The sequence below is a fragment of the Camarhynchus parvulus genome, chromosome 19 (assembly GCF_901933205.1).
Source record: "Camarhynchus parvulus chromosome 19, STF_HiC, whole genome shotgun sequence".
NCBI lineage: Eukaryota > Metazoa > Chordata > Aves > Passeriformes > Thraupidae > Camarhynchus > Camarhynchus parvulus.
Window position 1 is genome coordinate 5,853,745 of NC_044589.1, and position 22,424 is coordinate 5,876,168.

Sequence of the window (22,424 nt, forward strand, 5' to 3'; positions counted from 1 at the left end):
AAAATTCACCATGCTCTGGGTGAAAAATAAAAAAAAAAAGCTTTCCCTGATATCCAACACAAACCTCCCCTAACTTAGCTCCAGCCATTTCCTCAAAGCCCGTCACACACGAGATGGAAGGGATCAGAACCTGCTCCACCTCTTCCCATCATGAGACTACTGAGGACTACACAATGAGGTGTGACCTCAATCTCACCATCTCCAAGCTGAACAGATGAAGTGATCTCAGCCACTCCCCTTAAGGCTTCCCCTCTACCATCCTTAAAGGATTTTTAAAGAGCTCTTAGAAATCTTCTCCAACTTTAATCAACCTCCAGAGACATAAAGCACACTCCTATCTCCCTTACCGTTTCTGAGGGGGCGGCCGCCGCCTGCGCCTTTAAATACCCCCGATAAGCCCCGCCCCCTGTGGCCCCGCACAGGCCCCCCCCTTCCCGCCGCGCGGCGCTTCCGTGCTCGGCGCCGCCCGTTCCGGGCCCGTCTCTTTAAGGCCCCCGAGGCGCGGCGGCGGCAGCGGCGGTGAGAGGGGACGGGGCTGCCCGGGGCCTGGGCTCGTTTGTGCGGGTTCCCCCTGTGCCGTGGCTGCGCTCTGGGTGCTGTATGACCCGCCCGGCTGAGCCCCGCTGCCTGCGCGGCCCTGCTGGTGCGGAGGTGCTGGGGCAGGGCCTGGCACGGAGCGCTGTGGGAGCCGCGCTGGGGCGGGCTGAGGGCTCCGTGTCTTCAGTTTCTTCTTTTTTCCTGCCTGATGGTGCTCCGTGGGTGTTGTTCGTGCTGCACACGCCTGGCTGCGTGGGGTGTTTAGCCGTGGGGTACAGGAGGGACCCCCACGCTGGTTCCTTGCAGCCCCCGAGTGTTTGCTGAAGTGTTTCATCCTCTGGCTGTGTCCCTGTGTCCCTAAACTCTGCTTTTGATGTGTTGGGACATCAAAGCGAGTGTCTCACAAATTGGGGGGCATGGAGAGTTCACAGGTGTTGGTTGTGCTTAACCAATCTGAGTGGGAGAGAAAATGGTCATTAATCTCCATTAGTTTTAATATTGATTCAAGGCTTCTGTTGGCTTTTCCCCTGATTCTTGCAAGAGTGGTACAGAAAGCTCTCCCCAATTAAACCAAGTAAGGTAATGGAATAGAATTTACTTGCAGGAAAGTGCTCAAAAGCAAACACACGTACTAGGGATCAGACAGCTCTTTGATGTGTCATTTATGGCTTGAGAAGCTCATTACCTTCCTTAGGTTCCATCAGCTGTGCTGATAATGAGAGGCACAGAAGCAAATGGCTTTGAACAAAAGCTGTAGGCTGCTCCCTTGTTTGGCTGAACAGGTTTCCAGCCCAAACAGCTGCTGGAGCGTGTTTAATTCATTATTAAATGAATAATTTCCACAGCTACACTTTTCTCTGTTGTGTTTGTGACAATTGGGATGATTCATTTTTTGTGGGGTAAAGTCTCCTCCTCATGCTGTTCTGTCTGGTTTTGCTGCTGTCCTGAAGGAACTTTTACTGATAACAAGGACATAGTGATATCCCTTCTGTATTGTCAAAAAGGCTGAACTAGTGCAATAGATGGAGTTTTAAACAGTTCTTCCAACAAAATGACCTAATGAAGCTGTTAGTCTAAAATAAGGAGATTTTTGGGATTGATCAGAAAGCATTTCTGTTTTTTACTTTGTTGCAATAACACATCTGCTTTTCTTGCTGCCAGGCACTGCATGACCATAACTGCACAATGTCTGTCCCACGTGGAGCTGTCCATGCAAAATGGATAGTGGGGAAAGTAATTGGGACCAAAATGCAGAAAACTGCCAAAGTGAGAGTGACAAGGCTCGTGCTGGATCCCTACTTGCTAAAGGTAACACCAGTGAACAGCTTCTCCTGCCTGGTGGGTTTTGTATTTTGTGCAGGAATGTTCTGCTGATTCAACTCTTAAAAGTTTTGATGACTCTTTACAAATCAAACTCCTTAAGGATCTGGCTGTGGGGATGACTGCAAAGGATGAAAAGCAGTGAGTGGTGAGGACTTACAAATTACCTCTAAATGTATTTCTTTGAAGTGCCTTGTTAATGCACTTCATTTGATCTTTTTGGGAAGGTAAGCTTTTGTTGTTTCACACTTAGATTTAATATTTCATGTCGATGTGGAGCACGCTTTGGAGACTTGACAGTTTATTAGTCACTTGTACAATAAATTTTATAGCTGTTTTTTCTGTATGTGTAATTGTAACATTACTGTGATCTTGGATATAGCCCTTATGGATGCTCTTCAAGCAAGAAGGTTAAAAATTGTATTTTTCTCCATTTTAAATAGGGAAACAATGGTAAATAGAGGTAGAATAAGTTGCTTTTGGTGACCAAAAGGTTAAGTATAGAGTCAGGAAAATGAGTCTTGTGGAACCCATTTCAATATTTTATCCAGTAGAAGAATCTTTATTTATTTCTTAGCCCAATTTAATTCTTAAAGGATTCTGAATTCTTAAAGGATTTTGAATTCTGCTATTCTAATAAGAAAAAAAATGATGTGAAAAAAATTATTTCAGCAAGAAAACTCTCACATAAAAAAATATCAAAATGCAGATTTCAGAGCTTTTTTTTCCCCATCTCCTTTCCTCCAGGCTCAGTTGGCAATCCTGGCAAGAGATTGGGAAGGGCAGTGCTGTGCTGTCTGTGGAGAACCTGTAGAGTGCACAGTTGCATTTCTCCTCATGATCCAAACTGAATCTCACTTTAAAACATACATAATTCATTTATTTGATATTAATTATATATTTACCCATTGCATAATTTGAAATATAACACCAAGGTTTCTTTTATTTTTGTTCCTTTTACAGTTCTTTAACAAAAGAAAAACCTATTTTGCCCATGACCCACTGCAGCAGTGTGTTGTTGGAGACATTGTTCTTCTGAAAGCTCTGCCTGAGAGAAGGAGCAAACATGTGAAACACGAACTGGCTGAAATTGTGTTCAAGGTTGGCAATGTCATAGATCCCATCACAGGAAAGCCCTGTGCAGGAACCAGATTCCTGGAAAACCTGTCAGATTCAGAAAATCTCACCGAGGCAGATACCACCTATCTAAGTGAGAAACTTCAGGAACTTAAAGTTTGTTCAACAGACAAATAGTGGGGGAAATGTTTTAAGCAGAGGGCTTCCAGCTTTTGTGTCTCTCTGTCAGGGATGTTTGAGGCCCTGCTGTGATATGTTAAATGTTTCAGTGAAATTTGTAGTCAAAATAAATAGTAAATGTAGTTGCTTGTGCAAAGAGATGTTGCAGATTGATGGGCACCTGGAGCTTTGAATGAAAATACAGAGAAAAATGCAAGTTTAGTGTTCACACTTCATTTTGTTGCCTGTAGTTTTGCCCCAGTGACAGTTGCCAAAGGCAGCTGCCCTCCTGGAATGACCTCTCTGTTTTAAGACAAGACTACAACTGTGTGATGTTTTATTTTGGTGGGAGGGTGGGTATATTATTTGGTTGTTCTGTATTTCAGGCAGTCTTTTGTGGTTTGTAGGGTTACTGGAGATGATGCTATTAAAGCTTTTGAAAGGAAGTGTAGAATTTGAAAACCAGCTGCATGCTTGTGTCCTTATTTCCTCTTACAGTGCCTTCTGACTTCCAAACTCTTAACAAACACACAGCCCTTTGCCTTTATAGTGGCAGAGAGGTGAGAATCAAAGCTTTGGGCAGCTGAGTGTGGGTGGCTCTGTCACTGTCCAAAGGCAGGATTTCATTCTGGGAGAGCTGGATCTCTCTGAGCTGATGAGAATACAAAGACTAAAAGTGATTCGATTTACTCTCATCAGAAAAGCTAATTAAAAGAACACATTTTGGGGAGCTAGAGGGGCTGGTTTGCTGCATGCTTTAATGTGGAGCTAAAGGCCAGAGCAGTTAGTGATGAAAGATGACTTTATCCTGGTACAGTTCTGGGGATCTCATGTCCTCTCCTCCAGGGCATGCAGCAAGCTGAGAGCCTGCAGCTGTTGCAGCAGCCTCAAGTTCTGACTTTGGATCTAAAAGGGCATCTGCCTCAAAATTTGTAGGTGTTGGAGGGGACAGTAGCATGTGAGAGCTGTGAGAAATCCTTTCCAAAGAAAATGTCTGTTGTCCTTTAGGATCAGAAGCAAAACAAGGTGTATCAGACCTAAAGTCTTCTCTTCTGACCTAAAATATCTTCCTTTAAGCAACTGAGTAGCTTCCAGTTGTCTTTTCTGCTGTTGTCAGATTATTAAAGATCATATGCCCTTTGACTTCTTGCACAAAATCAGTTCTGGCTGCCTAAAAAGCCTGACTGAACTCAGCAAATTATTTGGGACAGAGGAATGAGAAATTTAAAGTTCCTTTGGTGCTTCAAAGCAAAAAATGCTGCTCTTTGAATGCCAGTGTTCACGTGGGATGTCAAGAAACTTTCACTGAATTGTCTCTGTGTAAAATTCTGTGGGCACAGGCTCTGAGGTTGAGGAAGTGCCTTAAATATGTGGCTGTAGGGTTTTTCTTGTTCTTTGTGGCAGAGGTTTAGGTTTATGTAAATTCCTCAGGAACTGGAGCTGGCTGATCGAAGCAAAGGAAAAGAAAAACCTGAGCTCTGATTCCTGCCCAGGTGAATGCAAAATGTGAAACTTCATCCAAGCAGAGATTGGGAGAGCTTGGATACAGGGTAGAGTTTGGCCCTGGGCTGTAGCAAATGCACTGAAGTTGTATCCAAACAGAACTTGACCCTCAATATATGGGATATAAATGTTCTAATACTACTTAATTTTAAAAAATAGAAAAGGTTTCCTGTTTGCTTAATAAGTTGCATCTACATCTAATTAGGGGAATGAATATTTTCTTGTCTTGTAATTCCCCTTGAGTAGCTGTGAAAATGCTTTTTTTTTTTTCAATAAGATTGATTCATCACAGGAGGTTATAATTTTTTCAGTGTAGGCTCTGGGAGGGTTGCTCAAGAACTTGCCACACTGTCAGATCAAAATGTGACTAAAACCAAATTACATATCAGACTGTGTTATTTAATAGAGTGATGGCAATTGTAGGTTAAATTGTTTTAAAGTACAAAGCTTGTACTTTTGTGATTTTAAAGCCCATCATATGTGTTATCTTCTGGATTAGTCTGAGAGTGCTGATGGAAAAATCATAAAATGGGAAGGGAAAGTTTATAGGGCCAAGATAGAATCATTAGAGGTGTTATGTGGAATGATAAGGATTAGTCACTGACTGCTTTCTGTGTTTATTGGCTTGATGCTTTTAGAACTGCCCTTTAATTATTACCCTAATTATCACTTTATCCTCAATTTGAAGTGATTTAAGGATTCGATGCCAGCACACACCTCCTCCTCAGCCAAAATTTCTCTGAGTACAGCAGAGCAGCGTGAGGAAAACCCTTCAGCTGCCAGCGAGTGAAAAATGTACGGGGAGAGCAACAAACAGGGACTGGGAGGTCCCTAAATCCAGCTGGGTCCCCTAAAACCAGGGCTGGGATTCCTAAAACTGGGGCTGTGATCCCCCTAAATCTGACTGGGGGGCCCCAAACTGGGGCTGGAGTCTCTCAAAACTGGGGCTTGGGGGTCTTGCTAAATCCAAGTGGGTCCCTCCCAAAACCGAGGCTTGGGTACCGCTAAACCAGGCTGGGCATCCTCCAAAACTGTGCCTGGGGTCCCCCCAAACCGGGGGCTAAATTCCCAAACTGGGACTGGGCTTCCTCTGTGTCTGACTAGGTGTTCCTAAACCGGGGCAGGGTCCTCCTAAATACGACTTGGTCCCCCCAAACCGGGCCCTGGGGGTCCCCTAAGCTAGAGCTGCGTCCCCTATATCTGAGTAGCAGTTCTCAAACTGGGGCAGGGTCCCTCTAAACCCGACTTAGGACCCCAAAATTAGAGCTGGGTCCCCTAAATCTGAGTAGCGGTCCTCAAAGCTGAGTAGGGTCCCCCTAAATCCGACTTTGTCCCCCCAAACCGAGCCCGGGGGGGGCTGAGGGGCCGTGAGGGGGTCCCCGGGCCGCCAGGGCCGCGCATGCGCAGGCGGCGCTGCCCGCCAGGGGGCGTGGCCGCAGCCCCCGGCCCAGGAGGGAGGCGGCGGGAGCAAGATGGCGGCGCGAGTGCTGCTGCGGGGGAGCCTGGCGGGAGCGCCCGCCCTGCCGCGCCTGCAGCCCGGCGCCGGGCTGACCCTCAGGTGAGCCCTGAGGGGGCGAGGCGGGCGGGACGGGGCCGCCCGGGGGAAGCCGCACGCGGAGCCGGCGCCGCCCGAGCCACCCAGCGCCCCGTCGCGCAGAGCGTCCCCTTGCCAGGCTGGAAATGGCGCCCCGCTGGCGGGGCAGCGGCCGGGCCTGGGGCGGGGAGTGCGAGGAGGCGCCGGGGTGTCCCTCAAGGTCACGGGCCGCAAGGCCGGCCCCTTCCTTCCCTCCTCCCAGTCCGCCCCTGGGTGGGAGCGTGGCTGTGGCCGGGCCGGTGCCCGGGCTCGGGGGGCAGCGAGAGCCGTTCCCTGCACCGCTGCCTCAGCCCCGCAGCGCTGCATGGACACCCCCGCACGGAACACACGGAACCGGGCACCCCGCGGCTTTCGGGGCGCCCTGCACACGTGTACTGCCGGCATTTCGTACCTGGATGCTCGCTGGCCCTCCGGGATCGGGGCGTGCAGCCCAACTCCTCCGAGCAACAGGGTGCACAGCCAGCAGCGGATCCTGCCAGCACGCACAGCCCGAAACCTGCATTTCCCCGGGGCTCGGCTGCCTGGCTGCACATCCCGACATCTTCCTGCCTTCACCATTCGCGGCCACTCGCGGGATTCCACTCGTAGGATTCCCTTGGAATTCCCTTGGCTGGTGTTTCCATGGCAGCTGGGCTCTGCACCCCTCTCCCAGTGCCAGGGCACACAGAGAAGCACATCCTGCAAGTTTTGGGGTGCAGGGGTGCCCGAGGTCCAGGCACGCACACAGAGCTCCTGGGGCACCCCCCAGGTGTAGGAAGCGGGTGCAGGGTGATGGAAACACGGGAATTCCCAAGCTGGGATGGATCTACACAATTTTTCCTCCCTTTCTTTGAAACACGGAAAGCTGCTGCTTAAAGCCTCAGAACAGGCAAGACTAAAAGCATCCTGTAAGCAGCTGTTGAGGGGATATGTTGTGAGGTTTTACGTGCATGTTTTGGGGTTATTTTAGTTTCAAATAAACTTCGTGTAGACCACAGATCAAGAGCTGTCAAATATAGACAAGTTAGTTTTCTTACTCTTCCAGTCAGATTTGGATTACTGCAAAATAAATACTTGGTGTGGTGTGTCCCACCCCGGTTGTATTTTGTGCTAAAGCAAGAGCTAAGTGTAAAGAAGTGTTTTCCCTTACATTTTTAATCTAAGCAAGCTATTCAGTGTTAGCCTTTGTGTTCAGAGCCCAACCTTTGCAGCAGGAGAGCAAAGCCCACAGTTAATATTTGCAGCTTGAGAACTTGCTGCCAAAGACAAGCTGATGCTCACAGCTGTTGAAAGACCTGAATTCAGTCCCTGTTCCTCCAGAGCTAATTTTGGGTACAGACTGCCCAAAAAATAGAACCAATGATCAGTCCAGGGCTTCTTGGTTCAGTGATATTTTAGGATATTGATTAAAAATCAGGCTCTTGAATCTCAGTTTGGGTGCAGTGAGTATCTGCTTTAATAAGCTCAGCCTGTTCCCTTTGTTCTGTGTGAGGTGTATATTTAGTTGTGGTTTGTTAATCAGTGCTCATGAGGAGCTTTACAGCTGCTGGGGAGAAGATTTTCCATAAATGTAAAGTATTACTCATGTCATTGTTTTGAAAATTAACCAGACCTCCAGTTTTAGGTGCAGTTGAACATTCAAATCATGAGAATCTCCTAACAGCAGAGAAATTTGCTTTTCAGAATTATCCCTGTAGCTCCAGTTTACTCCTGCTGCTGCTGAAGTTCACAAAAAGCATCAGGATTATTTCTCTTTCACTTCAAAGTTTGCTGCAAACAATGAACCTTGTAGATGGGCTTTCTAAATATTACTTTGCTAACTTTGTTGAATAAAGGAGAGGGAATGGTTTAAAATGAGAATTTACAGGCCTGAGTTTTGCAAAAGTGGGCTTGACTTCTGCCTCCTGAAGCCAGTGAGGGCTTCATTTGAGGGAGCTTTTTAAAACAAAATTGAATTTCTGAGGTGGGCTTCACCTCTGTGCTCAGAGCTCAGAGAAAGCTCCACTCCAGCAGCAGCCTTATCATGGTATGCCCTTCAAATGCCTGCCCTCAGGAATAGCTGCTTGGCTTCCAGCACAGCCACATGTCTGTGTGTGTGCCCAGAGCAAGGGAGGCACCATTTTCAATAAACACACCAAGATTTAGACATTATTTCTTCCTGCTGAAGGTCATCTCAGCTGTGGTTGTTGTTTCTCTGCTGTGAAATACTTTCCCTCTCTTCCATCCTGCTCCCATGGGCAGAACCAGGTCATTATGTTCTTTTCTGACACTGGGATGAAAAGGTGGGTTGTTGTAAAAATCTGCTTTTGTGTAGTTCAGGTGTGTCCAGGGGGATGTTTTCCCAAAGGAAATTGAGATTTTATTTCCTTTTTTTTTTTTTTTTCCTGGAAGAAAGCTTTGGGCTGGAGATCCAGCTGTCTTCTGGATCCTCAAATCAGTAACTAAGGGTGAATATTGACATCTGAGGCAGAAAAAGGCTGAGATTTCCAGCTTAGAAGTAAATATATGTGGTAAATATAAATACCACATTTAATATTTTAGCATTTCAGGAGAAGCTTGTGACAGAATTTTCTTCACTGTGGCTACTATGAGGCTGTCAAAAAAAAAGGCAAATTGAAGGAAGAGAAAGAAGCAAAACCATTTGAGCTTCTCAGACATTGTAGAGGATCAGTGAAATGCATCAGATTCCCTGTCCTGCTCATCTGGAAAAGAGGAGTAATTCTTTTAACACATCACTTAAAAAACACAGTTATCACTTGGTCTGTGTGCTCTGATGTAAAGGGAGGTGACACTATTCTGAAAGTGTACTTGGAGAAGCTGAATAAAGATTAGATAAGAAAAGAAAGTGAAAATCTTGTGTTTTGAGGCAAGGAAACGTGGATGTTGTGCAGAGAGCCTGGCTCTGAGTCCCTGTGTGTTGCTGGAATCTGGAATTGAAATATTTCCTGGCTGGTTATTTCCTATCACTCATCTTTTTCCCAAATTAGTCTTTCATGCTATTTTTCCTCTTGAAAGACATTTCCCTTTCCCTTTTGTAGAGCTGTGTTTAAGCAGCACAGGAACATATGGCAGTTCCTTTCCCTTTTACACTGTGCATTTTTTCTTCTGCACCTTTTTTGCTCTTTTTCACTCCTGACTGTTTACACCAGGCCAGACCCAGCCCTGGGCAAAGACAGTGGGTTAAAAAGAGGAGAAATAGCAGCAGAAGGAGCCACTGCACAGGGAATTACCTGTGCATTGTGGGAAATGCATTTGTAGAGATTTTTTAAAGTTTCACAGAAGATTTTATATACATTAATTGTTACAGTGACAATGTTAATACCTTGTGTACTTCACACAGCAAATGATGAGCAAGGCCATCAAAGAAGGTTTTTTCTGTTCAAGAAAGAGGGGGAAATGTGGGAAATGGATTTGTAGAGAATTCTCAAAGCCTGGCAGAAGGCTCACACAGTGTGTGCATCTGTATGCAAACTTGGAGATAAGAAATGCTGACTTAGAAATGCCATAAAACAGAACAGACCTTGTTGAAAGAGAAATAGAACTAGAAACAAGTTAAAAGATGGCCTTGCAAATCAGACTAAATACTTTAGAGAAATAGAACTATGAAAGATGCATTGTAGTGGGACCCACGAGAGGTAATTTTAGATTATTGGCTTTAAGGCATTTACAGCATGGTGTGGCAAAAGCTGATAGGCCAAGAAACGTAGAATGTAATAATAATTTTATAATACTTATATTATACATAATTATAGTTTTAATGTAATTAAGCTTGTAATGTATTATAATTAAAAAATAGCTTCTGATTGTGATGGCATGAATTATAACATCGTTATAACGTAATAATATATATTAATTATATATTGTAATATAGTTAATTATAACGTCATATTAAAATATAGCATATTGTCTCATCCTTCACGTGAGACAGAAAATAGAAATAAAGTTTTTAAAGCATCTCTCAGTTGCCCCATCTCTGGGTCAAAAAAGAGCATAATCCCACAGTGGATAGCTGTGAGATGATAATCTCTGTGAAATTATAATCTCCAATGTCTAGTGAAATAATATAATTATGTGTAAATATATTCTATTCTATTCTATTCTATTCTATTCTATTCTATTCTATTATGTTACTATAATATAATTAATACCTTATTGTTTTATTAATTGATTATATTGTTAAAATTGTTAATAATTAATTATAATTATAATCAATTATATAATTATATTTTATTATTACATTGTTGTATATAATATATTAATTTTATATTAATAGAATAGAATAGAATAGAATAGAATAGAATAGAATAGAATAGAATAGAATAGAATAGAATGATCAATCTCAGTGGGGAATAAGCCACCTTTGCCTTGCTGGGAGAGACTGGCTGGGATGTTTCAGCAGTGTGTGAGTGTACCTTGTGCCATTACAATTTCTGGTTGTGCTGTGGTCATTTCCATGCAGTGACACGAATTTCCTGCCTGGTGTTCAGAGCTGTCCTTGTTCCCTGCAGGGGGCTGGGCTCCTCAGCCCGCAGTGCCCGTGAGGACAGCTGGCTGAAATCCCTCTTTGTGCGCAAGGTGGACCCCAGGAAAGACGCCCACTCCAACCTCCTGGCCAAAAGAGAGACCAGCAGCCTGTACAAACTGCAGTGTGAGTGATGGCTCTGTGCTCCTAGCCCCACTCCTGTCCCTGTCCCTGCCTGTACAAGCTGCAGTGTGAGTGATGGCTCTGTGCTCAGCACCACTCCTGTCCCTGTCCCTGTCCCTGTCCCTGTCCCTGTCCCTGTCCCTGTCCCTGTCCCTGTCCCTGTCCCTGCCTGTACAAGCTGCAGTGTGAGTGATGGCTCTGTGCCACAGCACCACTCCTGTCCCTGCCTGCCTCACGGCTCTCTTGTTGTTGTTGCAGTTCACAATGTCAAACCTGAATGTTTAGAGGCCTACAACAAGCTCTGGTAAGTGTGTGAGTTCTCTTTTCACCTTTTGGCCGTGTTGATTTGGCAGCTATTGTAGTTATGTAGAGGGGAGGTGACAAAAATTCTGCTTTTTTAGGATTTGGTATTAAATATATCCTGTGAAAGAGCAAAAAGTCCTGTACTCAGTTCACCCCACCTCCCTCTTGGCAATGCCATTTCCTGAGCTGCAGTGGAGGATGATTCCTGTCCTGAGAGCTTTGGTGACATTTGCTGGAGCAGCTCTCCCCCTTCCCTGAGTGATCTTAAAGTTCTGATCCCTGCAGGGAGGGGTGGAATGTTGGCATTCCCACTGCAGCTGCCAGGTTGAGGATGGGGTTTGTGTGCACACTGGAATGAAAGAGAGATCAGTGTTAAATAAAACTTCACCAGTGTTAAACTCAGATGTTAAAACTCCAGAGGTTGATTTCCTCTCAGCTCATTTAGATCTCTCTGCACAAGTCCTGTTGCTGAGCCCAAGAGTTACAGAAACCCTTGCATGGGGTTTGTGCATTGGGGTGATTCCCTCCAGAGGGAGCAGTACTGGGACAGCTTTCCCAAACAGTTACACCTTTAGGAATTACTCACATTTGAAATTGACTGCTTTAAGAGTAAATCTGCAGAAATATGACTCCGTTTTGTGCCTCCACAATCCCCCCCTCTGGAGCCCTGAAAGAACTTTGTGTTTAAATTTGGGGCTGGAGTGAACCTGGCAGCCAGCAGTGCTTTTCTCACTGCCAATACAAACATTCTCAGCATAATGACAATAATGACACCTTCCTGCAACCAACTTTGAAGTGTGAGCACAGCAGCTGGGCTGGAGGGAGAGGAGGAAATCCCAGCTCCCAGTTCATGTCCTCAGCTCATCTCTCACCTCTGTGTTGGGCTGGATAACCCAGAACTGTTCTCCCTGGTGTAGAAGCATAAAAAGCCACTAGAATAACATTCAATTGAGGTATTTTTAGCTTTTTTTTTGTTTAAAAAATAGATATACAATAAAGGACAATTAGCATTCAGCCAGCTTGCTGTTTGAAAGCTCACTATAAACATGTCCAATTATGCAAGCCAGGGAATCACTTCTCTGCAGTATTTCATGAGCTGCCTGAATGTTGAGTGAGAGCAGAGATTTCTGTTTTCAAGGAAAGAGACAAACAGCAAAGAAAGAAACTGCTGACAGCAGTCAGATGAAATATCTGTGGTTGGATTGATTCTTTCCAAAGCAAATTGAAGCATTTCAGGCAAGGAGACAACTTGAATAAAGTAATAAACAAAATTAAGCCTCTCTGAACTTCCCTCCTGCCTCCTCTTAAAGGAAAAAAAGAGAACAGGTTAATTCTGTATCATATCAAAATGAGGATTAGTCATGATCATCATCAGGCATTCATAAATAATGTAATGAAGACAATTACAAGAATATTTCATGAATCACTGTGGTTTAGGAGCCCTTCTGAAGAATTAGGGACTTTTTTATTTAAAGATGTTCTGTGGGCATTTTTCCTCTAATTTTCAACAATATATGGTAGAATTATGCAATAATTTCCCATTCCTCTCCAAAGCTGACTTTCCAGGATCTCATTCTGCTTTGCAAAAAATGAACTATCCTTGAGAACATCCTTGGAGAGTCATTTTATCATATTATTTACACTGGCTAGTGAGAAAATATGAAGGTACAAATTGGTAATGAGATTTGCTCAAGGTTGTCTGGAAAGTCAGTGGCAGAATCCAGAGGAAAACTCATCTCTAATGACTCCCGGCCCCAGCTCAGCCTACTTTTTATTCCTTGATTCTGTGCAGAGACTCTGCCTGTGAGCCAAACTGAGGAAGAAGGGTAATTATTCAGGGAAAAATAGAAAAAAGGCAGAGTTCAACCAGACTAGTTGACTTATTCATCAAGGCACAGTGCAGGCAAAGCTGTCTTGACTGAGTCAGCAATCAGCAAAACTTAATTTCCTCATGCTAATATGGGCCACTTCTAAAGTTTGAAAGAGTGTGAGAAATCCTGGGAAGAGTCAGACAGGAATTTTGAGTTGGAGGTATTTTTAAGGCAGTCCCAGTGTTCATTAGTGGGTGAGTTGCCTCAAAGTAAGAGCACTTGCTGAAATCAAAAATCAATACTGTGAGCTACAGCCACTATTTCATTTATCAAATTATTTTTATTCATTCAGCTCAGCAGTTCTAACTGGTTTAGAAGAGTGTGCTTTCATATTTCTGATTCTTCTCCGTTGAGGGGAGCTTTTCCTCAAGCAAAGAAAAGCTTTTCCTCAAGCAAATCACCCATGTAGGCTGAGTTTTCAGTGAGATATCCTGACATTTGTTTTCCTGATGTGTTGGATAACCTTTTAGATAAATATAATTATTTAGATACACCTAATTTACTGCATCCAAAGATGCAGTAAATGTTATATATTATAGAAATGTTGTAGATCTTTGTTAGAAATTTCTAAAAAAATGGTAACACTCACCTTAATTCTCCATGGGGGTGTAGCCACCTTCCCCCTGCATAGCAGAATTTACTATTTCAGCTTTCTCCTCTGCCAAATAAATCTTGTGAATGTTCCTAGCATGATGCTGTGTTATACATTGATCAACTGTGGCCTCCCTGAAGGCAATGCAACCCAGTGTCTGTGTGTTCCTTGTTTTCAAGTCAAGAGGTGCTGCCAAAGATTCATGAAGAAAAACACTACCCTTGTGCTCTGGTGGGGACTTGGAACACGTGGTACGGAGAGCAGGATCAGGCTGGTAGGAGATAGAAGTACAACCCAATGTACACCCATGTGCTTGGCAGGTTTTCTTCTTTTGAAATCATCTCCCCTGTGTGCACTCCAGGGGGTGTGTGCATCACTCCTCAGCTGTCTTAAATAAATGTGCACTGCTTGCTTTTTGTGCTGGGTTGGACAGCAGAGCGTTCATCCCTTCAGTTTTGTCTCGTTGTGGATGTGTTTTCATGTTTTCCAGGTGGTGATGGTTGGTAAAATGAAGAGGTTTTGGGGATGTATTTATAAAATACACTCCTGTGGGAACCTGAATATTTATTGGTGACTCTTGCAAAGGCAGAGTTTGTCCCTTCCTTGGGCACTATAAAAGCTTTGCTCAGCCTTTCAGGCTGTAATTGCTGTATGACAATAAATTATAAATCATTCCAAACCATCTGCATTGTGAACTTCACATTAAACTTTACTGGGGGAAAATAAAAATCTTTCTGTTCATGTTCATACAAGGATACTGCCTAACTATGAAAACAAACTGGAGCTAGACATGGCTGAAGAGCTGCTACAGAGGTAACTCCAAAGAGCCCAGTGTAGAGAGAAAACCTGAAAAATGCCCTGGGAATTGGAAGGAATGGGAAGCCACAAATCCAAATCCATAGAGGTTCTGTGAGAGCTGTGCCAGGCTCAGTGCTGGGGCTTCCTGATTAAAAAATCAACTCCTGCACACAGCAATTCTCCCTGCAGTGCCAGCATGTTGCAATATTGACCCTGAACAAATGCAGGGAATTAACAGCAGATGAACCAAACAATGTCTGAGACCAACCCTGGAAGTCGAAGGGGAATTGGGGAACGAGGACAATTGAAATGGGAATTCCTCAGGCAAGTCCCAGTGGCTGCTTTTGGAACAGATGAACACAGGCTGGGTCTGTCACTGCATCCCCAGCCTGCCTTGGAAATGTTCTTGCAGCACTGGAATAAAGCAGATTGTGGGGTTGGACTTGTTAGCATATTGTTTACACTGGCTAGTGAGAAAACATCAACATAATGAGAAAATGAACAACAATAATGAATTATTAGTGTTCAGTGCTGGGTTAATATCAGGTGGATCCATCAAATCTGCCCTGGGGGTGAGGCAGCAGGAGCAGGAGGAGAAATCTGCTCTCCCATCAGCCTGTGGAAAAGGCACAGAGCTGCTCAAGAGGGCAGAAGATAGGTTTTATTTTTCTGTGAGGTGAAATTACTGCCTTTCTATACTAATTGCTTGTAAATACATATTTCTGTGATTTATTAAAGGGCTTTATTCTGATTTATTAAAGAGGGAATGCTTTGAAAAAAATTTAGATACAACTATAGATACTGGAATTGTTTTTATAGGGGAAATCCCAGCAAATATTCAGCTTTCTTCTGCTTTTATTCATGTTGAGCTCAGAAATAACATTTGCATCGTTTTTCATGTCCTACAGAAAATGTCTTGCTTGTGTGCTGGAGTAATTTACTGAACTGAAAATCTGCCCCTCTGCTGCTCTTAGATGAAATTGGTACAAAGCACCTTTTTGGAACTAAGTCATCCTCTTCAGCTGAATCTTAATTTCAATAACAGTCATGACAAGTCATCACATCTTACTAGCATGGCAACAAAAAGTCTTTTCAGAAATTCTTCTGTTATCCTCAGAGTAAATTGCAAAATTTTCCAAGGAAACCCCTTTCAAATAGCAGATTATTCCATTATCCCTAAAATAATCCAATGTGATTTTCATTAATGAAAATCTATTTTCAAACCTGCTGCTTGGTTTCTATTTTTGTGTAATTTTGTAGTGTGAAGGGCATTTTATAATGTGATTTTTCCATAAGATTTACCACTGGTCTGGGACATGCCTGAAAAAAACTGAAATTTTCTCTGTTTCAGTTCATTTGTGGAGATATGAGGGAGGTTACCCAGCTCTCAATGAGGTCATGAGCAAACTTCGTCAAAATAAGGTAAAAAATACTGATTTTGTTACTCAGAAAAGAGCAAAGAACAGGCAGAACAATTTTTTAAAAAGCAGATTTAGACACCAGAGTTTCTCCTCCCTTCCTGTACAAGCCCAGAAACCTCTTGGAGAAAGGATTTATTGTCACATTAATGTTTCATTCATGAATACTTCCCCTGTAAATCCTTGGAATTCTCAGATTCACCAGAGAGAATTCAGGTTCCTTTCAGGATTTCACTGTCCCACAACCCTGGCAGCATTAAAAAAAAAACCCAATCCAAGGCACATCTGGTGTCCTGCTGTTTGTTGCTGCAGAATTTGACCCATTTTGCCCCATTATTTTTTTAGGAATTCACAGAATTCCGGAAGGAGAGGGGTAACATGCTCCTGTCCCGTAAGAACCAGCTCCTGCTGGAGTTCAGCTTCTGGAATGAACCTGTTCCCAGAGATGGCCCTAATATTTATGAACTGAGATCCTACCAACTCAGAGTAAGTCCAGATTTTATTTCTTTCTGATTTTTGATGATCTGTGCTGTCCTAAAAAAACCTTTGGAAGGTTTTTATGGCAGACAGAGCTTATCTGAAAAATCTGATTTTTATCCGGGGTGGTTTCTGAGTCAGGGCTGCTCTCAGTGTGGGGTCTGAGGTGAAGGCAGGCTCCAACAAGATCCTGATGTCTGCAGGGCTGAAACCCTGTGGTTGCTTTGAGGGATGCTTCAGAGATGACTGAGAGGTGCTAAGCAGAGCAATTAGAGATTATTTAAATATTCTTATCACTCCCAGCAAGGGATTGTGTTAATGCAGGGCAGTTTCCATACAGAAATGGTGTGAAAATTGTATAATATTTTGTTTTAAACTGCAGTTTTAACAGTGGGTTTTGTTTCTGCAGCCTGGAACAATGATTGAATGGGGCAATTACTGGTAAGTGTTAATTAATTAAGGTAAGTGTTGCCTTCAGCCCTGGGCTGCTCCTGCTTGAGAGGTGCAGGTGTAGAAAAAGGAGGGCAGGAGGTGCCAGGGTGGCACCAAAACCACCAAACCCCCAGTCCAGGGGCCTGGTCAGACAGTCCTGTGACCCTCTGAGGGGAAAAAAAAAGCAATTTTGTGCACAAACAACCCTCTGTGGTTTGGCTTTGCTTCCCAAAACCCTTTCAGTTTGCTACAAAAACCTGGATTTTCAGCAGAAAGCTGCTTGGGAAGAGTGGCACTTCTTCTGGGAGCCTTTGTTCATCTTTCCCAAAACACTTCCAGCTGAAACCTTGGCTCTTTGAGCTTTCAAAGTCAAGTTACTTCTTGAAAAGCTGCTGAGCAGCACATCTGTATTTTAATATATGGGTTAGAAGTATTTGAGACAGTTTTCTATTGATTATATGCTTGTGGGTTTGTCTTATTTTTAACCAGTGTAAGCTTATTTCAATTTACATTCCCTGTTCTAGTGGTTGATAGTTAAACAATTTGAAGTATTTTCAATTATTTGGGCAAAGGTGAGGACTTAGATTTTCAGCCTTGTGATTGATATAATTTTTTCAATTACAGTCATTTGAACAAATTGAATTTAGAATTTTTTTTTAGAAAATAGGCACATCTCTACTGGTAGAAAATCTGTTTTATAACATACAAGAAGAGAAATATTTATCTTAATTTATGCCAAGATCTGAATGAATAAAAAGTTGTATTCCACTACCACAGAATCTTTGGAAAATTAATGTGGCAAAGCTGACATGACTAAAATTTAAGGATTTAGTGATAAAACCTTCTATAAAGGTTAACTGGTTAACTATAAAGGTTAACTGCTGAATTTAACTGTCCCAGCAATTCTCTTTATCCTGACTTTGGTTGAGAAAAGTGATTAATACAAAATTTAGTGAAAATGTAGCCTCCAATTTTAATGCATCCTAACAAGATACAGAAGTAAATCTTAATTATTTAGTGCTGAAAACGAGCATGCTGCAGCTTTTTTCTTTATTTTAATTGCTGGAGTGCACAGCAAATGCAGTTTAACATTCCAGCTTCCCTTCCAGTCTGTTTTTTTCCCATTTTCCCCTGGTTTTTCCCCATTTTCCCTGATTTCCTGCCCAGATGTGCAGGCTCTGATGTCTCCTTGCTCCCCTGCAGGGCTCGTGCCATTCGGTTCAGACAGGACAGCAATGAAGCAGTTGGGGGATTTTTCTCCCAGATTGGACAGCTCTACATGGTCCATCACCTTTGGGGTAAATTCCTCTTTCTGCTTTCTTCTCCCTCTGAGCCAACCCAATCACTTTGCCCAGGAGGAAATAGTTTTACAAAAGTTTTACATAGAGTTTTACAAAAGGCAAAGGAAATGTCTTAAAAGTTGAGGTTTAAAGTTTTTTTATTTTCCTAATTTTTTAATTTGCTGATTTTTTTTTTTTGTGTAGATAAATTTATTCTTCACCAAATAAGAAATGAATATTTCCTGTTTTGTTCTGTTTTTCCCCCAGTTTCTGCTGTTCCTTTCTCATTAGGAGCTCAGTGTTTGCTCTCAGTCCCACAGCCATGACCCTGCTGTCCCAGCTCATGCTGAAATCAGTTTTTTTACAGTTTCATTTCAAACCTCACATTCACCACACCTGCAGAAAGGAAATCAGGCATTTATTTCCACTCCTGCATGGAGGTGTTTTGCCTCTCTCTGTACATTCATATTCATAAACACCTTAGGATTGTTTCAACTTGAAAAATAGTAATTTGTTAGAAATGACTCAGTTTTTTCTTCATATCCCAACAATCCAGAATTTTAGATTTCAGCAATCTGGCAGCCCTCATGTACAGCTGTGCCCCTGCTTTATCTTACCTGTGCCCAGGCATTTTCTGTCTTCCCCAGCTCCTTCTTTTTGAGATTTTCCTTCTGGCAGAGAACTCCTGATTTTTTTTTCCTTCCTGCTTTTCCCAGCCTCCTAATTCCTCCTTGGAATTCTTTTAAGGGATTTCTTCCTGTTCAGGAGGGAAAGGAATCACTTTGTGCTTGTTTTCCCAGCTTACAAAGACCTGCAAACCAGGGAAGATATAAGGAATGCAGCGTGGCATAAACCTGGCTGGGATGAACTGGTTTATTACACAGGTAACCCATTAACTTCTCTGGAATGCTGGGGGCAGACTTTGAGCTTTGTGCCACCCTCTCTGCTCCTCAGCACATCCCACTGGCAGAAAAAGTTTTGTATCTCGGGGGAAATGTGTGTCTGTGTCAGTTTTTAGTCTGTAAAGGAGCAGAGGGGTTTTGCACTGAGCTGTAAGGTGAATTTTGCAGCTGGTTGTACATGGAAAAGTTGCCCAAGTGCTAAAAAATTGCTGCATTAATACTGAATTTTTAGAGCAGCATTTCTGTGGAATGTGAAAGAAACAGATTTATGTAAATGCTTGTCCAAAGATTTAAGGAGCCAGGAGTGAAATTTACCTTGATATTAAATGATTACTTCTGATATTTAATGAAATACAGGAGCCTTGTTAAATGCATTGCTGGGAAAAGGGAATTTAGACTTTGGAACAAAAAGCCAGGAGATCTTTGAGATCAAAGAAAGCTGTCACAACAGAACTCCCAGAAGTGTGCCAAGGTGTCAGATTTGGGCTCCATAGGGCACATTTCAAAGGAAGTTACACCACAAAAATGTAGGATCACTTCCATTTTGGTGGGAAAAATGGAAATATTTGTCTTCAAACGAGCAGAGAGATGATATTAAAATATTTTTTTCCCACAACCACCGTGCTAGAGGGGTGATTACTGAATGTGCTGAACTCTGTCAGTGAAATTCAAACCTCTCTCCCATTTTTTTCAGTGCCCCTTATTCAGGAGATGGAGTCCAGAATCATGATACCCTTGAAGATTTCTCCACTTCAGTAAAGTCACTGATTTTCTTGTGCCTACATAGATGAAGTGACAAGTATTTGTCTTAATTTATGGTATACACTGTATATCATAGTCTGAAATATAAAAGTACTGTATTGAGCTTATAAAAGAGACCTCTTTTCTTCAGAACCCACGACCTTCTGCTCTTAGGGGAAAAAAAAAATAACAACAAGACTGTGATTAAAAGGTTGGTGAATTGAAAACAAGTCCCGATGTGTGGGCCAGGTCCCCAGGGAATGTGTGACCTACAGGATTGGGAATCTCCTGCTCCACAGGCAGTGCCCAGAGCTCAGGAGCAGCATTGCTGTGAGCATTTAATGACTGCAGCTCTCCAAAGCAAACGTGGGAGTGAAATCAGAAGCTCTGGAGAAATGAGAATTTCATTGCAGGTTGTGAAACCAGCAGCTCTGGGGCTGCTGTGAAATCACCCCTGGCTGGTGGAGCAGGCCTGAAATCAGCCAATCTCCATTTCCAAGCAGGCAGTCATTAATTTGGGATAGTGCTGTGTGGCAGGGGATGGATTTGGGACAGAAGGGGCATTGCAGGGTCTCTGAGCACACGTTTGTGTGCAACCTCCCCCTGGAATGGATCCCAGGCAGGGTGAGCCACGCTTCCCCCGCAGACACTGCCTGAACACCCTGCAGGGAATCAATCCACCCCAAAGCATTTCCCTCCCCAAACAGCTCCAAAATCTGGGAAAAGGGGTTGAATTTAATAAGCAGTGCTGGTTCAGCCTCAGAGGGGGGCTGCAGTCCCCGTGGCTGGGTTGGTGTGTGAAGCTGGGCTTGGCATTTCTGTGTACCATGGTGTCCAGTTCTGTTTTGGTTTCACTTTTAGGCTAGAATGTATCCACACTTTTTGGTGTCTGCAACGATGTGAACATCCTGTAAGTGACAATAATATTCTCTCTCTCTCTCTCAAGTGGCTCCAAGAATCAGTGTAACATACTGAATGTACAAATCAGTTCTGAATGTCCAGTTTGTACATTTCAAGAAGTTTTCAGGAAGAACATATCAGTCAATAAAAACCTTTTAATTTTCACTTTTTTCTGGAATCTCCTATGTATTGCACCACTTGTGTTTTTTCTCCTCTTGCAGTGTTTAGTATAGAAAATTTAGAATATTTCAGCTCAATTAACCAATATCACTTCTCTGGGCTGGGGACAGCATTTCCCATTTTCTGCTCTCCTTCTCCAAAGTGAATTTACAATCTCTCCATCACATCCCATTCTGCTGAGTGTTCTGTGATGATAAATACAAAACACTTTTCCTTTTGATTTTTCTCCACAAATGATGCTTCATTTTGCAGGTGTGGTTTCTTTCCCACTTGCACTCGTGCCTCCCCTTGAGTTTCCCCTTGAACAAAGTCAATATTTGATCTGGTTCTTGTCTGGTTTTATATTTTCCTCCTGTTGCCAAGTGATGATGGGATTTTACTGAGGCACACTCTGTGCTGTATCAGCTTGAAGTTGCTCAGTGGGCCAAGGAAATCATTTGAGCTGATCCTTCCTTGTAAGTCAGCCCTGAGTACTGATATCACCTGGGGCTACCATTTTTCCTTATTTTGGGGCTGCTCTTGAGCTGCAGAAGGAAAAAAGGGATGCCAATATCACCTCCCAGTCCTTTTGATCTCTCCCAGATTTCTTTTCCCTGGAGAATTGTCCTTGTAACTCCCACCCAGCAAACTCAGCCAGAGACAAACAGCAAAAAAACATTTTTGGCGCCACAGGATTTTTTGTGTTCTGATGCTCTCTATGTTTTTTACCTTCACCAGGAATTCAGTTCTGCTTGGCACAGCTTTGTTGTCCAAAGACCACAAAGTTTTGCCTGGATGAGGAATCAGAGCAGTAACTGGGTGTTCTGTGGGGTGAGATCACAGAGTGCAGGTCCCTCACCCACTCCCAAGATCTGAATTCCCCCTGGAATTCTGAATTCCCCCTGCCCTGATGTGTCATGGATGAACCTCCCTTCATTCTGAGCTTCCTGCTCTGCTCTGGCTGCCCTCTGGGACAGAAAAAACAGATAAAAACTGATAAAACTCCTTATTTTACCTGCAGCTAAAGCAGTTCCTGCTATTTTCCTTACAGATATCAGTGTAAGCTCAAAAGGAAATGGGCAATGCCAATTTTTCCTTGGCTTCCCTTTGCCTGAGCTGGGTTTTCCCTGGTTCTGTGAACTCTGTTGGGATTTTCCCTCTTGATTCCATGGCTGAATTCAAGTTTTCCTTAGGTGAGCAATCCCTCAGCATCTCTTACAGAGCAATCTCTCAGCATCTCTTACAGCACAGCTGCTGCAGTTCAGAGCTGAAGTCACTTCCCAAAGGTGAAAAGTGGGGACAGTGCTTGGAAAGGCCTCTGGCAAATCTCAACTCTTATTCCACTGCAATGACACAATTAAAACTCAGGTTTAATTGTCCTGGAGAAGGCTGCAAACTGTCCCACATGCAAATACATAATTTAAAGCAATTCTGTCTTACTGAATAATCACATTAAAAGCTTTTTTATAAAGGCTGGTGATCAAAAGACCCACCTGGATGGAGCCCAGGTCCTCCCTGTGTGCCCTGTGCTGCTCCCCAGACTTTGCCCCTCTCTGCTGGGATATGTCAGGCAAACCTGTGACACTGAAACTTTTCCTCCCCCTGCTCTATTCCCTGCTGGGAATTTTCCACTATTTCACAGACAAAACAGCTGAGCCTCTCCTGAGCTCAGCAATGCTCCTGCTGCCTCCTGGGCTAGAGGTCAGCCTCCAGTGCAAGGGGAGGGGGGCATTTTAT

General features: G+C 43.4%; 2 protein-coding genes across 3 annotated transcripts; both read left to right on the plus strand.

Annotated features, from left to right (window-relative positions):
• Positions 1 to 435: 435 nt before the first annotated feature.
• On the plus strand, positions 436 to 3,539 carry MRPS17 (mitochondrial ribosomal protein S17). Of its 2 annotated transcripts, none has more exons than XM_030962613.1 (3): positions 436 to 519; positions 1,699 to 1,845; positions 2,821 to 3,539. In XM_030962613.1, exons 2-3 carry the CDS (start codon positions 1,723 to 1,725, stop codon positions 3,109 to 3,111), a joined length of 414 nt encoding a protein of 137 aa, XP_030818473.1. In that variant the 5' UTR covers positions 436 to 519; positions 1,699 to 1,722; the 3' UTR covers positions 3,112 to 3,539. The 2 variants fall into 2 exon arrangements, with proteins under 2 accessions (XP_030818473.1, XP_030818474.1); XM_030962614.1 differs by lacking the exon at positions 436 to 519 and adding an exon at positions 548 to 643.
• A 2,466-nt stretch (positions 3,540 to 6,005) lies between these two features.
• Positions 6,006 to 20,693, plus strand: NIPSNAP2 (nipsnap homolog 2). Its single transcript, XM_030962708.1, has 10 exons — positions 6,006 to 6,154; positions 10,678 to 10,817; positions 11,073 to 11,118; positions 13,760 to 13,854; positions 15,730 to 15,800; positions 16,142 to 16,282; positions 16,683 to 16,714; positions 17,909 to 18,003; positions 18,786 to 18,869; positions 19,582 to 20,693. Exons 1-10 carry the CDS (start codon positions 6,069 to 6,071, stop codon positions 19,644 to 19,646), a joined length of 855 nt encoding a protein of 284 aa, XP_030818568.1. The 5' UTR covers positions 6,006 to 6,068; the 3' UTR covers positions 19,647 to 20,693.
• Positions 20,694 to 22,424: the final 1,731 nt, after the last annotated feature.

Excerpts from the sequence above, each read along its gene's own strand:
- MRPS17 (XM_030962613.1), top strand. The coding sequence starts at position 1,723 with ATGTCTGTCCCACGTGGAGCTGTCCATGCAAAATGGATAGTGGGGAAA. Across the intron at positions 1,846-2,820 it reads TGGATCCCTACTTGCTAAAG|TTCTTTAACAAAAGAAAAAC; the intron begins GTAACACCAGTG and ends TTCCTTTTACAG.
- NIPSNAP2 (XM_030962708.1), top strand. The coding sequence starts at position 6,069 with ATGGCGGCGCGAGTGCTGCTGCGGGGGAGCCTGGCGGGAGCGCCCGCC. Across the intron at positions 13,855-15,729 it reads CGGAGAGCAGGATCAGGCTG|TTCATTTGTGGAGATATGAG; the intron begins GTAGGAGATAGA and ends TCTCTGTTTCAG. Across the intron at positions 16,283-16,682 it reads TGAGATCCTACCAACTCAGA|CCTGGAACAATGATTGAATG; the intron begins GTAAGTCCAGAT and ends TTGTTTCTGCAG.